The 15549-nt window shown below is 48.6% G+C and overlaps 1 protein-coding gene across 3 annotated transcripts in view; it reads left to right on the top strand.

Annotated features, from left to right (window-relative positions):
* The window catches only part of PAK5 (p21 (RAC1) activated kinase 5), a 212384-nt gene that overhangs the window by 138319 nt on the left and 58516 nt on the right, over positions 1-15549 (top strand). For all 3 annotated transcript variants that reach the window (XM_073628637.1, XM_073628636.1, XM_073628635.1), the window contains one exon: positions 10877-11656. In XM_073628637.1, the coding sequence (XP_073484738.1) occupies positions 10877-11656 (780 nt within the window). The remainder of the gene's footprint in view (positions 1-10876; positions 11657-15549) is intronic.

Here is a 15549-nt window from a genome sequence, read left to right as displayed (position 1 = left end):
CCACGGCATCACGGCAGATTCTGCCGTGCCGAATATTCATTCGCTATTGTCACACTACTGGGTGGGCTTCAGGTGCAGTGCTCTGCGACCCCGAGCCCACCCTTTTTTGAAGCCTATTAGTGCCTCAGGCTCTAATCACGTGCTTCAAAAAAAAAAAAACCCTGATTGGAATCCATGTATTTGGCGCACTGCATGTAGATTAGGGGGCCGGAAGCATGGATGGAGGGGGGCGGCGCCCGTACACCCTGCATTACGGGCCGCCACTGCTTAAAGCGGAGTTCCACTCAAAAATGGAACTTCCACTTTAAGGGAAGTTGACCCCCTGACATGCCAAATTTGGCATGTCATTTTTTTTTGGGGGGGGGGGGGGAGCGGAAACCCTCTTTTTAGAGGGTTCCAGCTCCCACTTTCCCCCGGCGCACTGCGGCGCCGGAAGCAAGTTAACCTCTCCCCCCTCCCTCTCGGCAATCATCTGGGAAACGTCACAGGTCCCAGATGATTGACCGGCCAGTCACGGCGCGCCGTGCGGCTCGCGTATGTGCAGCGCGTGCCCGGCTGTGAAGCCACAGCTGGGCGGGGCACCCATAGTGACAATCCTGGCGCCGGAGAGAAGAGTGGGGCTTCGTTCCCCCGCATCGCTGGATCCTGGGACAGGTAAGTGTCCGATTATTAAAAGTCAGCAGCTGCAGTATTTGTAGCTGCTGACTTTTAATTTTTTTTTTTTTTAAGCAGAACTCCACTTTAAATCATGAAGTTCATGGGGGGATCAAGGTTCACCAGAAACAAGACACGAAGCAAGGTTGTCCAAGAAATCAGGCAGGGAGCTATTCAGCATCTCAGGTGGCACAGTGAGAGGAATCACAGCCACACACCCACAGCGGTTCCAGGTTTACATCCAGATCCTCACACTTGTACTTTATTATTTTCAGTCTTGTTTCCAGGTATTGATTTGGACAAAGCATTATAGGAGTCTTAAAGGGGTTGTAAAGGTTTGTGTTTTTTTCACCTTAATGCATCCTATGCATTAAGGTGAAAAAACACCTGGCAGTGACCGGCCCCCCAGCCCCCCCGTTTTACTTACCTGAGCCCTGGAACTTGACGCGGCCAGAGTTCTCGGCTCTTGATTGGATAGATTGATAGCAGCGCAGCCATTGGCTCCCGCTGCTGTCAATCAAATCCAATGGCGTCGGGGGGTAGGGCCAAGTCATACATTCGGCGGCTATGGACTACTGCAAGGTAACCTTCTCGGGAGAACGCTTCTCCTAGGGGGTTATCTGATATGAGGAGGAGTCGCAAGAGCCGCTGGGGGACCCCAGAAGACGAGGTTCGGGGCCACTCTGTGCAAAACGAGCTGCACAGTGGAGGTAAGTAAGATATGTTTGTTATTTAAAAAAAAAAATACCCTTACAATCACTTTAAATACCCTGTTTCCCCGAAAATAAGACCTAGCGTGATTGTCGGTGATGGCTGCAATATAAGCCCTACCCCCCAAATAAGGCCTAGTTAAAGTCCTTGTAGGTCTTATTTTAAGGGTAGGGCTTATTTTCGGGGAAACAGGGTAACTGTTCTTGCCAGGCTTTTCTGTTACTGGGTATAACTATGTCGGTCGGTGATTAGTAAGTATGGCAGCTCACTCTTGGCATATTTGGCAAGTCATTTCAAAAATCAATGCAAAATGACAAAAGTCACCACGGAATGTGAATCTCAGCCGGGGGAGAGCTCGGAGCAAGAAGACCGCGCTGTAAAGAAGAAGGCTGCCCTACCATCCACTTGACATTGATAGAGGTCAGCTTCCAGCGCAGTAAATCTTCCTTAAAAGCCAAGCCTCCCGCTATGGCTGATATTAGGAGACTTGGGTTTTAAAAAAAGGTTTATGGATGTTGACAAGCGATCTGCCCGCCCCTCAAATGGAAGCTAGGAAAATAACAGAGCAATAATACTTTATACAGCAAACAATAGAGATATACACTCACTGGCCACTTTATTAGGTACACCTATTCAGTTGCTTGGTAGCACAAATTGCTAATCAGCCAATCACATGGCAAGGACTCAATGCATTTAGGCATCTAGACGTGGTGAAGATGACTTGCTGAAGTTCAAACCGAGCATCAGAATGGGGAAGAAAGGGGATTTAAGTGACTTTGAACGTGGCATGGTTGTTGGTGACAGGCGGGCTGGTCTGAGTATTTAAAAAACTGCTGATCTACTGGGATTTCCACGCACAACCATCTCTCAGGTTTACAGAAAATGGTGGGGAAAAGAGAAAATATCCAGTGAGCGGCAGTTGTGTGGAGGAAAATGCCTTGATGTCAGAGGTCAGAGGAGAATGGGCAGACTGGTTCAAGATGATAGAAAGGCAACAGTAACTCAAATAACCACTTGTTACACCCAAGGTATGCAGGATGCCATCTCTGAACGCACAACACATCAAACCTTGAAGCAGATGAGCTACAGCAGCAGCAGACCACACCGGGTGCCACTCCTGTCAGCTAAGAATAGGAAACTGAGGCTACAATTCACACAGGATCACCAAAATTGGACAATAGAAGATTGGAAAAACGCTGCCTGTTCTAATGAGTCTGGATTTCAGCGGAGACATTCAGATGGTCGGGTCAGAATTTGGCGTAAACAACACAAAAGCATGGATCCATCCTGCCTTGTATCACCGGTTCAGGCTGGTGGTGTAATGGTGTGGGGGGATATTTTCTTGGCACACTTTGGGCCCCTTAGTACTAATTGAGCCATGGGCGTCCGCATAGGGGGGCAAGGGGGGGCAAGTGCCTCCCCTGGAGCTCAGGGCCGATCCTGGGCGGGTGCCCAAGGTTCACTGCGCCCAGGAGCCGCAAGCTGCCACAAAGGGGGTAACAACTTAAGCTGTGGCAGTCACTTACTGTTACATTCAGCAGCCCTGACTCCCTCGACTCTCTTATTGCTCTGGCCGCTGCACTGATTGCTAGACTCACCTGCCGCCTGGCATCTAACAACCAGTGACGTCACATCATGAGGCCTAGGCGAGGCCCCAACAATCAGAGAGGAGGAGCAACTTCTTCCTTCTTCGCGCCTGGTCAATTTTGGCTCCACCCACCTCCTCCGTCTTTTCCAGGTTGCACGGCTCAAAGCCTGAGAGAAGGAAGGGAGCACACTTGAAGAGCTGAGTGTGAGCTGTCCACCTGCACCAGCACCTGCCTGAGGTGAGGCAGCCTGTGTCCATGTTCTAGAGCTCATCTAACAGCACTACTTGTATAATTGCGGTCAAGGTGTTAAATTAATTATTTCATGATATAGATATGTGGGAGATATCATGGCTAACCTTCTAAAAATGCTCTTTACCTGGCTGCAGTGCTGACCCATTGGTCTGAAAGCTTTCTAAGCCAGAGCCTGTATGTACATCAGAAAAGTTTAAGGAAAGTTAAAAATTCTTATCTGCATACCTCCTCCAGTTTAACGAATATAAATATTGGAACAACAGAGCCATAGTGCTGGCATTTTTTGTATCAGGTTTCTCAAACCTTTGCATGCCTGTGCTTTAAGTGATAATGACTAAGCCTATCCCCTGCATGACATTGTCTAAAAGGGGTGGAGCATGGGTGACCTTAAAAAGATGACCCCCCCTGAAAAAAGTTCTGTTGACGCCCATGAATTGAGCATCATTTAAACACCACGGCCTATCTTGGTTGCTGACCATGTCCTTCTCTTTATGACTACAGTGTCCTCATCTTCTGATGGCTCCTTCCAGCAGGATAATGCACCATGTCACAAAGCTCCAATCATCTCACCAATGGACAATGAGGTCACTCTACTCCAGGCATGTACTGGTCATCGGGACTACGGGGAGTTTTCCAGTGGGCCGATGGCTCAGTGGGCCGGTTTCAGTGACAACCAGTGGCGTGGCTAGGGGGTGGCTTTTGGGGCTATAGCCCTGAATCTGAGGCCCATAGCCCAGAGTCCCAGGGGTCCCCCACCACAGGGCCGCAGCCCACTACTGGGCCGTGGCCTCTCTGCAGCTGTGCGGTGGGCAGCAGGGGAGAGCCAGAGAGCGGGCAGGCACCACAGGAGAGCCGGGCGGGCGAGAGAGCAGCAGAGAGATTACATCATCTCTCACTGCCCGCCCTCTCTCTGGGGACTCTGAGGTAAGGAGGGGCTCTCTGGGGACCCTGATGTAAGGGGGGCTCTCTGATGTAAGGTGGAGGCTCTCTGGGGACCCCGATGTAAGGGGGAGGCTCTCTGGGAACCCTGATGTAAGGGGGCTCTCTGGGGACCCTGATGTAAGGGGGAGGCTCTCTGGGGACCCTGATGTGTGGGGGGGCTCTCTGGGGACCCTGATGTAAGACTGAGGCTCTCTGGGGACTCTGATGTAAGGGGGGGCTCTCTGGGGACCCTGATGCAAAACTGAGGCTCTCTGGGGACTCTGATGTAAGGGGGGGCTCTCTGGGGACCCTGATGCAAAACTGAGGCTCTCTGGGGACTCTGATGTAAGGGGGGGCTCTCTGGGGACCCTGATGCAAAACTGAGGCTCTCTGGGGACCCTGATGTAAGACTGAGGCTCTCTGGGGACTCTGATGTAAGGGGGGGCTCTCTGGGGACCCTGATGCAAAACTGAGGCTCTGTGGGGACTCTGATGTAAGGGGAGGCTCTCTGGGGACCCTGATGTAAGGAGGAGCTTTCTGGGGACCCTGATGTGTGGGGGGGGGGGCTCTCTGGGGACCCTGATGCAAGACTGAGGCTCTCTGGGGACTCTGATGTAAGGGGGGGCTCTCTGGGGACCCTGATGTAAGGGGGAGGCTTTTTTTACGCAATTGCATATAGTTTATATACTGTTTTTGTGCTTGTTTGTAAAATTAAAGTGGGCCGGTCTGGATGAAGTCCAGGGCTAAATTTTTGTCCCAGTCCAGCCCTGCTGTACTCCAATGGCCTCCACACTCACCACATCTCATCCAATAGAGCACCTTTGGGATGTGGTGGAACGTGAGATTGACATAATGGATGTGCAGCCGACGAATCTGCAGCAACTGCGGGAATCTATCATGTCACTATGGAGCAAAATCTCTGAGGAATGTTTCCAACACCTTGTTGAATCTATGCCACGAAGAATGAAGGCAAAAGGGGGTCCAACCCGGTACTACCGTGTTTCCCCAGAAATAAGACCGGGTCTTATATTAATTTTGGCTACAAAAAACACACTAGGGCTTATTTTCAGGGGATGTCTTATCTATTTATGGTATGTACAATGACGGTCTTAGGTTGTAACCCTAAAAAAAAAAAATATATATATATATATATATACTGATCCTTTAAAGCATGCTAGATAGCACAGTGCTTGTGGTGTGTCATTGACCCCTCTCTATGTTCTAAAAAAACCTGCAATAAAACAATAAAGTGTTTTTAAAAAAGTTCCTGTGTCCCCCGTCTTCTCTCCCCCTGTCAGCTCAGCAGTCAGCATTATGACATTCTGTAATCCCAAAAGTAAACCTTGCTTAACCACTTACCGACCGGAAGATATTCCGACAGACTTTCGACAGACTTTCAACTGACTTTTGGCGGACTTTCAACAGACTTTCTAACGACTTTCTAACGACCGGACTTGCCTACACACGATCACACAAAAGTCCGATGGATTCATACGTGATGACGTACACCGGACTAAAATAAGGAAGTTGATAGCCAGTAGCCAATAGCTGCCCTAGTGTCGGTATTTGCCCGTCAGTCTAGCACACAGACGAACGGATTTCTGGGTCTGGCGGAATTACGACGTAAAGATTTGAAGCATGTTCCAAATCTAAAGTCCGTCAGATTTGCGGCTGGAAAAGTCCGCTGAAGGTCCGGGGAAGCCCACACACGATCGGATTGTCCGCCGGACTTGGTCCGTCGGCGTCTGTCTGACTTTTGTAGCTGAAAAGTCCGACCGTGTGTACGCGGCATAAGAATTTTTCTAGCAAAAAATACTTGTAAAAAAAGTTCCAGAAAAGGAACTGTTAAGCAAGTGGATTATGTATTGGACATTTTGACAAGTGGTCCTGGATAACAGTAGCAGTTCTCCGATTGTATTTATTATTATTATTATTATTATTATTATTTTATTATGATTATTATTATACAGGATTTATATAGCGCCAATTTATTGCCCGCATTGTGAAATAACATTCATAATTCTTGCAGTTTCACACAAAACCTTTATGTACCTGGAGTCATAGATTTATTTTTACATTCCTATAACATGTGCAGACCCCCCCCCCCCCCCCCAAAAAAAAAAAAAATTGCACGTTATCGAATGTAAACGATCCAATGACAAAAGATAACAGATGTTGTTATTTAACCTGAAAATGTATACGGTTGTGATGAGAATCGTTACATGGAAGGTATTCTAAGGGCAAAGCGGTAATTAGCTACTTCATAATTGTCAGAATGAATTGGGTGTGCGGGAAGGGACGCCGTTTTTCATCCTCATTGTGGCGCTGGAGAGGACAGCTGTGTTCCCGGCCAGATCCATTATATCTTATCACCAGAGGACAGACCTGCACAAGGCAGTTCATGAAATATGGCTTCTGTCATGGCTGCTATGAACCAATCCCGGGATACGCGGGGCGACGCGGCAAAACCCGGGCAACAAACAGGCTGAAACACAAAGCAATTTTTGTAGATGTTTATCTTTTACGAAAAGTCATAAATGGATATTATTGCCCAAGAAGAACATTGATATTATTGTATGGTCTATGCGGTGTAAATTAACATTTTATATTGTACCTAGCCGCATGTTGTTCTTATTATTTTTATAGATGCGCTTTTATGTTGAGTGTGGTCATATATCACTATCGATGTTGATTCTGTTTATATTTCTGTATTGTACTTGTTCATTGAGTGTGAATCTATTATCTATTCATTTGCAAGTGAACCTGTAGGGAAAGTAGAAATAGAAAATGAATGGTGGGATTCGGGTACAGTAGCCATCAGCAACTACCTTTTACCTTCGCATTTGCCTGTCTAGAGCGGCCTTTCTCACTTTTTTAACACGAAGGAACCCTCAAAATAACTTTCCAGATTCAGGTAACTTGTGATGTAAGGGGGGGGGGGCTTTGATGTGAAGGGGGGGATTGAGGACACTGATGTGAAGCAGGGACTGTGATGTTAGGGGGACTGTGATGTTAGGGGGTCTGTGATGTTAGGGGGTCTGTGATGTTAGGGGGTCTGTGATGTTGGGGGTCTGTGATGTTAGGGGGTCTGTGATGTTGGGGGTCTGTGATGTTAGGGGGTCTGTGATGTTAGGGGGTCTGTGATGTTAGGGGGTCTGTGATGTTAGGGGGACTGTGATGTTAGGGGGTCTGTGATGTTAGGGGGTCTGTGATGTTAGGGGGACTGTGATGTTAGGGGGTCTGTGATGTTAGGGGGACTGTGACTTTAGGGGGTCTGTGATGTTAGGGGGACTGTGATGTTAGGGGGTCTGTGATGTTAGGGGGTCTGTGATGTTAGGGGGACTGTGATGTTAGGGGGTCTGTGATGTTAGGGGGACTGTGATGTTAGGGGGTCTGTGATGTAATGGGGAGTCTTTGATGTAAGGTAGGAAACTGTGAAGTCAATGGGGGCAGAGGAAACTGATGTAAAGTGGGGGGGGGGGTGATGTGAAGGAAGGACTGTGATGTTAATGGGGGGCTGTGATGTAGAGAGAAAGACTGATGTAAAGGGGGACTGTTATGGTAAAGGGGGACTTTTATGGTAAAAGGGGACTGTGATGTAGAGAGGAGGACTGTTATGTGAAGGGGGGACTGTGATGTAAAGGAGACTGTTATGTAAAGGGGACCGTGACTATGATGTAATAAGGGGGACTCTAATGTAAAGGGTGGATTATGATGTAAAGAGGGGTCAGTGATGTAAAGGGGACTGTGATGTTAAAAGGGGACTGTTATGTTAAGGGGGCAGTGATGTAAAGAGGAGGACTTTGATGTGAAGGGAAGACTGTGATGTAAGGGGGAGGCTGTGATGTAAAGGGGACTCTGATGTGATGTAAAGGGGGACTCTGATGTGAAGGGGGGGAGACTCTGATGTGAAGGGGGGGGAGACTCTGATGTGAAGGGATACTGTGATGTAAAGGGGGGAACTGTGATGTGAAGGGGGGACTGAGAACCCTGAAGTAAAGGGGGCACTGCGATGTAAAGGGGGCACTGTGATGGGAATGGTGACTGCGTTGGCATTCACACACCTCAAGGAATTCTGTGCCTTCTTCATATAACAGTGAAATCATTTCCAGTCTGTCTCTCCTTCCCTCCCTTTGCACATTTATTTGTATAAACGTTTCCAGAGACTTTTGGGGTCGATTTGGAAAAATATTTCACAAACATGAACCCAGACCTCTTACAAATTCTGATCATATTTTACTTAGTCCAGGTATTTCCTGTGATCATCAGCTCCATCTAGTGGCTATAATGTGGTATTTTTCCTGGTTGAGACACTTTAGGAAAATTACCACATTACGGCCACTAGATGGGGCAGATGAAAATCACTGTATTACGCAACCTACAGTCAGAATTCATGCGAGTTGAGTGAATGCTTTTGACATTTTTTTCAATAGTTTTTTTTTTTTTTTTTTTAATAAATAGACCCCTTTGTGAAAAACATGCGCTGTTTATCAACAAAAGCTGAGGCTGCTAACTTTTAATCTGATGTGAACCAAAAGATGTAGCTTAGTATTAGGTGCAAACATAACATTTTATTTTTATATTTATTGTAGAATTTATTATTTAAAGTGATGCTTTTAAAACAAAGAAACAAAGGCATCTCTGAAAAAAGTTAAAGTGTAACTAAAGGCAAAACTTTTTTTTTTTTTTAGTTTTGGATAGGGTGCAGATGGAATAGAACCCCTGTCAGTTTTTATTGCTGTCTGTGCCCCCATTAGGGAGATTCACCCTCTCTATGTGTCCTGTTTACTGTTATCATAGAAACAAACTGAAAGAAAATCCTAAATGTTGGGTTGCCCCCAGAACAGTAATAGGGGAGAAATCTTCCAATGGGGACACTAGTTCTGGGGTTTCCTCACTTTTGAGGGATTTCCTTTTACTTTTCATCCCCGACAGGGGTTCTAACGCTGTCTACCCTATCCAAAATTTAAAAATAAAGAATTTTTCTAAGGGCTCAAACATGCTTTGGTCTTTGAAAAGTCTCCCGTGTTTGGACCACTCTTCAGAGAGCATTTGACAGGCGATAAGGTTATTATATATGAATAGGGGGACCGCCACTCTCCTGGCCAGCCTGTGTAACCAAAAGGTGAGGAGCAACCTCAGCCTACATGTCTCCACCAAACCACGTCCGCTGACGTGTTTCCCCCAGCCCACCAGGGATTAGTCATAGTCCCTATGACTAAGCCCCCAGTGGGTGGGGTGAAGCCCACTCTCTCTCTCCCACCCGCCTCTCTCTCTCTCTCTCTCAACTCCCCATCTCTCCCCCTCCCCCCCCCCCCACTTCCATTTCTCTCCTTTTCCATTTCCCCCATCTCTCTTTCCTTCCTATACCTATCTTTTCTCCTACCGGGGGATGGGGGGAGCACTGTGGCAGGCTAGTGAAGGGGGTGGGGGGAGCACTGTGGCAGGCTAGTGAGAGGGGTGGGGGGAGCACTGTGGCAGGCTAGTGAGGGGGGTGGGGGGAGCACTGTGGCAGGCTAGTGAGGGGGGTGGGGGGAGCACTGTGGCAGGCTAGTGAGGGGGGTGGGGGGAGCACTGTGGCAGGCTAGTGAGAGGGGTGGGGGGAGCACTGTGGCAGGCTAGTGAGGGGGGTGGGGGGAGCACTGTGGCAGGCTAGTGAGAGGGGTGGGGGGAGCACTGTGGCAGGCTAGTGAGGGGGGTGGGGGGAGCACTGTGACAGGCTAGGGAGGGGCTACTTACTACTCCACAGTCCACCAGAGACACTGCATAGGCTCTAGAGACCCCACATAGCCACCAAAGACCCTGAATAGCCACTTGAAAAGGAAAGGGTGGGACAAAATTAGATGGGGGGGGGGCCCGATTTAATCTTGCCTAGGGCAGCACAAAACCAAAATACACCACTGCCCATGGCTATTGCCTCTGCAGCTAATGGGGATAGCAGCTGACAGATGGTAAAGATGCGGCTTAACCACTGGGTTTTTTTTTTCCCGCCCCTCAACCGCACATGTTAAAGAGCCCTTGGTTCTACTTTAATATTTATCACTACCGATGCCCATGATGCCGATCTCTGTCGTCTTCAAAAGCTATTCTGGCAGGAGTTTCAGATGATTGACCCCCCTCTTCGTGCTGTGGTTCCTTTTTCTGACTCCTACATCACTACGGGACACAGTAGGGGCCAGAGGAAGGAACCATAGAGTACATACATTCAGCTCATTTGTACAGAAATCTCACCACTCTACATCTCAACTCCGGCACTGTAGCATGATGACGTCATCCGAGTCATGTGCCAATGATGCCATCACGCTACAGTGCCAGAGTTGAGATGTAGAGCAGTAGGATATCTGTACATGTGAGCTGATTGTATGCATTGGAGGACATTCTGATTGTATGCATTGGAGGACATTCTAATTGTATGCATTGGAGGACCAAACTTTCAACCAATATCCTGAAAGCTTGCTGACGGTTGAAGATGTTTCAACAAGCTTATGAAGACAGAAAAGATTGGTTGCATGGGGGTAAATCATAAGGTTTTTTTTTTTTTGTAGGGATGCCTTTGATTCTCATTTTTAAAAAGGAACAGCCTATTTGTGGTGCCTGTTAAAACATTTCAAAAAGTTGACACCAACTGTATTAAACAGCCACCAAGAAATACTTTATATGAATTCTGGTGGTCATTGAAATGCCTTTTATGGAAGAATATTTTGATCAGGAGCAATAATTGTTCTTTTTGTGATTATTTCATCCTCCAGACTATCGTCAGGGGCAGTAAACCTCCACTAGATGCTTCCATCAATGGCTTGCTTGAAGACTTCGACAACATTTCCGTAACACGTTCCAACTCCCTAAGAAAAGAAAGTCCTCCCACCCCACGCCAAGGACATTCCAACCATTCAAAGAGTTACCCGGAAGAAAATGGCTTCTTTACCTTCTCCCACTACAGCCTTGAACCGGAGATCTCCAGAAGCAACATCTCTGAGAGGTACAAGGAACGGAGTCTGAGTGCTGAGGAGGCGGAGGGCTACTACAGGGCGAACAAGCCGGCCAGGCACAATGGGCATCCGGTTAAAATGAGGTCCTACGAAGCCTACTTTCCTGAAGTGAAAAATGTGAACATGTTGAGTTACACCTCGGAGTACCACCCACAGCTGGAGACAAAAAGCAAATCTGTTGACCAGTGTGGAGCACCATGGGACTACAACAGGGTCGCCGGTACATCTCTTCAGGACTACAGGGACTATTTTCCACCTTCTATTACAGGGACCGTCATGCTGAGCGAGGGCTCGAAAGAAAGACTTGAGTACAGTGAATGGGCAGATGGTCTTTCTAAGGATGATTATGATAAGAGACCCAAGTCATCCTATGTAACACAAACCAGTCCTCAACCAGCCATAAGACAAAGGTCAAGGTCAGGATCAGGCCTTCAAGAACCAGTCATACCTTATGGTGCACTGAAAACCAACCAGCAAGGGCATTCTTTTGCTTCGTACACCTACCCGCGTTTGTCAGAAACCGCAGCGTGCATTCCAAAGGTAATATGTCAGTATTTTATATTGTTATTTTTATGTTAAAGCACACCTATCAACAGGGCCTCCATCGGGGGGGGACAGCCCATACGCATCCTGAGGGCAGGGGCTTCCCGTGGCTGTGCTGGCTTTCTATATAGGTGAAAAACAGAAGAGGAGTCGGCAGCTGCTGCTGCTGCTCTGTGTTATTGAGCTCCTATCGGGCGCATTACTGCCACCTCTCGCCTCTTCCTGCATTGTGCACTCCTTGTGTGTATGGTGCCTGGACTGTATTCTGGACTTTGCTCAGCTCCAGCTCCTCTCTGTCTCTCAGCGACATGTGTCAGCTTTGTGCAAACAAGAGCTGGGACTAGGAAGACCTCCTTTACAAGTAGGGGCCTGTATGTACAAAGTAAAGAGAGGGGGCTGTTTGTGTGTTTTACAGATGTGTGTCTGTGGGGGTGGGGGGAGCTGACATATATACAGATGTGAAAGGGGGGGGTCTGAGTGCGTACAGGTGTGAGTGGGAGCTAAGTGCGTACAGGTGTGGGGAGGGGGGGGTGGCTGAGTGCGTACAGGTGTGAGTGGGAGCTAAGTGCATACAGGTGTGGGGAGGGGGGGTGGCTGAGTGTGTACAGGTGTTAGTGGGAGCTGAGTGTGTACAGGTGTGGGGGGCTGAGTGCATAAGGAGTGAGGGGGGCTGAGTGCATACAGGAGTGAGTGGGCTGAGTGCGTACAGATGTGAGAGGGGGCAGAGTGCATACAGGTGTGAGGGGGGCTGAGCGCATACAGGTGTGAGGGGGGTCTGAATGGGGGGGTGGCTGAGTGCGTACAGGTGTTAGCGGGAGCTGAGTGCGCACAGGTGTGAGGGGGGGTCTGAGTGCATACAGGTGTGAGGGGGGGCTGAGTGCGTACAGGTGTGAGGGGGGCTTAGTGCATACAGGAGTGAAAGGGGGCTAAGTGCGTACAGGTGTGAGGGGGTCTGAGTGCATACAGGAGTGAGGGGGGGCTGAGTGCGTACAGGTGTGAGGGGGGCTGAGTGCATACAGGAGTGAGGGGGGCTAAGTGCGTACAAGTGTGAGGGGGGCTGAGTCCGTACAGGTGTGGGGGGGCTAAGTGCGTACAGGTGTGGGGGGGGGGGGACTGAGTGCCTACAGGTGTGGGGGGCTAAGTGCGTACACATGTAGGGGGGCTGAGTGCGTACAGGTGTGAGGGGGGCTGAGTGCGTACAGGTGTGTGGGGGGACTGAGTGCATACGGGTGTGAGGGGGGACTGAGTGTGTATAGGTGTGAGGGGGGCTGAGTGTGTACAGGTGTGGGGGGCTGGGTGCGTACAGGTGTGAGGGGGGCTTAGTGTGTACGGGTGTGAGGGGGCTGAGTGCGTAAAAGGTGTGGGGGAGCTGAGTGCGTATAGATGTGAGAGGGGGCTTAGTGCGTAGAGGAGTGAGGGGGCTGAGTGTGTACAGTTTTGAGGGGGGACTAAGTGCTTACAAGTGTGGGGGTGCTCAGTGTGCTACAGGTGCTGGATTGGGTTGTCTCTTTGCTGGATTGGGATGTCTCTTTGCTGAAAATATGGGGATGTCTCTTTGCTGGATTGGGGTGGCTCTTTGCTGAATGTATTTGTTTTTTTAATGTTTTTATTTTCTTAGATCTGTTAGGGGAGGCTAGATGGGGGGGGGGGGGGCATTGAAAAGGTAGTTCAGTTGGTGTAGGTCCTGCTCAAAAGAGCCTACCTTCTTGTTGTGGGAGACTTCATATTTTTTGGCCAAAATATAATTTCTTACTGTTAAATCTTAAAAACAATGATGACTTGGAATCTGTGGCAGCCGGTCCACAAGGGGCGCAGGGGTGCCGTCCCCCAGCCCGCACCATTTCACCATTTGTGTGGCCGTGCACTGTGTGGGGCACCTGACCAACAGGTTTCTATCAGGTCTGTCACTCCCTCACAGGCACATGACCACATCCCGAGGTCCCAATTGGGCAGTTTTATATTGTCCTCAGGGCGCGGAGCACTGCCCTCCCACCCTGTGATCCCAGCGATTACCAGCGGCTTCCGGCTTCCCGGGCCAAGCAGGATAGGAAGACCTAGAACCCGGAAAGAAGACTGGGTGAAGACAGAAGCTGTGGCGTCGGACAGTCCAGGGGACCAGTGAGAGCTGGAGGGCCCTGCCATAGGGTGAGTACGGACCTGGAGGGGCCCTCCCCCCCCGCCCTCCCCCCCCAATATCCTCCAGCACCAACTGCCACTGATTGGAATACACTTTTTCTTTTCATATATTAGGTTGTAAGAGTGTTAAAATAGAATTGGGTGCACTGAAGGACTCGGTGGAATGGCCAGTCGGTGGATTCGGTGGGACAGCCAGTGGACGGGCCCTAAAGAATGTTGGCCGTTAGGCCCAGGCCTAAAGCTTCGTAAGAAGCCCCAAATAAAAGTGACATCTAATTAAGTTAAGAGCCAGCCAAGGAAATACATTCATCTTTGTAACACAATATGTAACAATTCTAAGGAGCGTTAGAGGAAATTAGCAAAGAAATGTATCCAATGGTCTAAGTTTAAGCAATAGTGGTGGCTGTATTCTTACAGACTCTCTAGACCCAGATCAATGTCCAGCTTCACGGTGTCAGAACCTTTATGCCAACCCAGTAACACTGTAAGCACGTTCCCAAATTTTAGTATGTCCTCAAAGTGAGTTACCAGTTCCTTCTGAGAGACCAGGCTTCTTCCTGGCCCTCTCCAGCAAGGGGTCTCCTCCTTGGCACAGCTTCCTCCAGAAGGGTGGACAGCTTCAGGACCACTTCAGTACACGTTGAGCCCCAGAAATGGCTACTGGGCCTAACAACAGAGCTCCATCCAGCAGCACCTCCCTAGGCCTCAGCCAAGGGAAAGAGAGAGAGCACATGTCCTTTCCCAAATATTTATGCGCTCCCCCAGCATGCACCAGAGGCATAAACCTCCTACTGGATTGGCCGAAAGAGATATAAATATTCATAACTCAGTCTTGTTTATGAAATCTCATACTATAACCGGTGGCATCAATGACATCTACTGAAGCTTAGGGAAAAACCAGGCGAAGAACTACGCATTTAGTTTTGGCTACCACCCAGCCAAAAACTAAATTTAGGCAAGTAGCCCCTGTTTAGTAAGGGTGTCACAGTAACTATGCAAAAAAAATATATATATAGAAAAGGAAAAGCACCATCTAGTGGGCAGTTTATTAAAAATGTTATAACTCACAGTACATATCTGGCCAAATGCAAAGTCTGCATAGGTGTCCGGGACCCGCCAATGATAGCAAATCTGGAGCTGGAGGTGCTCACAGGGCTAGAGGACAGGTTCCGGGGCCCCCGTGGGTATAGGGCGGAACTGATGTCAGCTCGGGGGTGGGCCACCTATACAATTCCTCCAGCCTTGTCAGCACCCCCAGCGGCCGTGATTTGCTATCATCAGCGGGTCCGGGACACCTATGCAGACTTTGCATTTGGCCAGATGTGTACTGTGAGTTCTAACATTTTTTAATAAACTGCCCACTAGATGGCGCTTTTCCCTTTCTATACACACACAGGAGCGGTGGGGAAACCGCATGTGAAAAGCGATCCAGCACAGAACGCTTTTCAGAGGGGCGGCAAGGGCAGCCACATGTATGAACAAGCCCTATAACTCACATGTCCCATTGACACAAACATATTACACATCTGTATCAGACATTCATGATTCCTTTTATGATTTTTGAATAAAAACTGAATAGATGGAACTATAAATAAATATGTCACTAATGTTCCCCCATCAGCATTCTTCAATAATTATATGAATCTGTGTTCTTATTGAAAACATGGGTGTTGGGTTTATCATGGCATGGCGATGTATGCTCAGCAATCTATAAATACTATCATTGTTCTGCTTTTATATTCATTATCAAAGTT

Source organism: Aquarana catesbeiana, linkage group LG04 (genome assembly GCF_042186555.1).
Source record: "Aquarana catesbeiana isolate 2022-GZ linkage group LG04, ASM4218655v1, whole genome shotgun sequence".
NCBI classification, from domain to species: Eukaryota; Metazoa; Chordata; class Amphibia; order Anura; family Ranidae; genus Aquarana; species Aquarana catesbeiana.
Note: the sequence above shows the minus strand (reverse complement) of the source record. Positions and strands in the feature narration are given on the sequence as shown.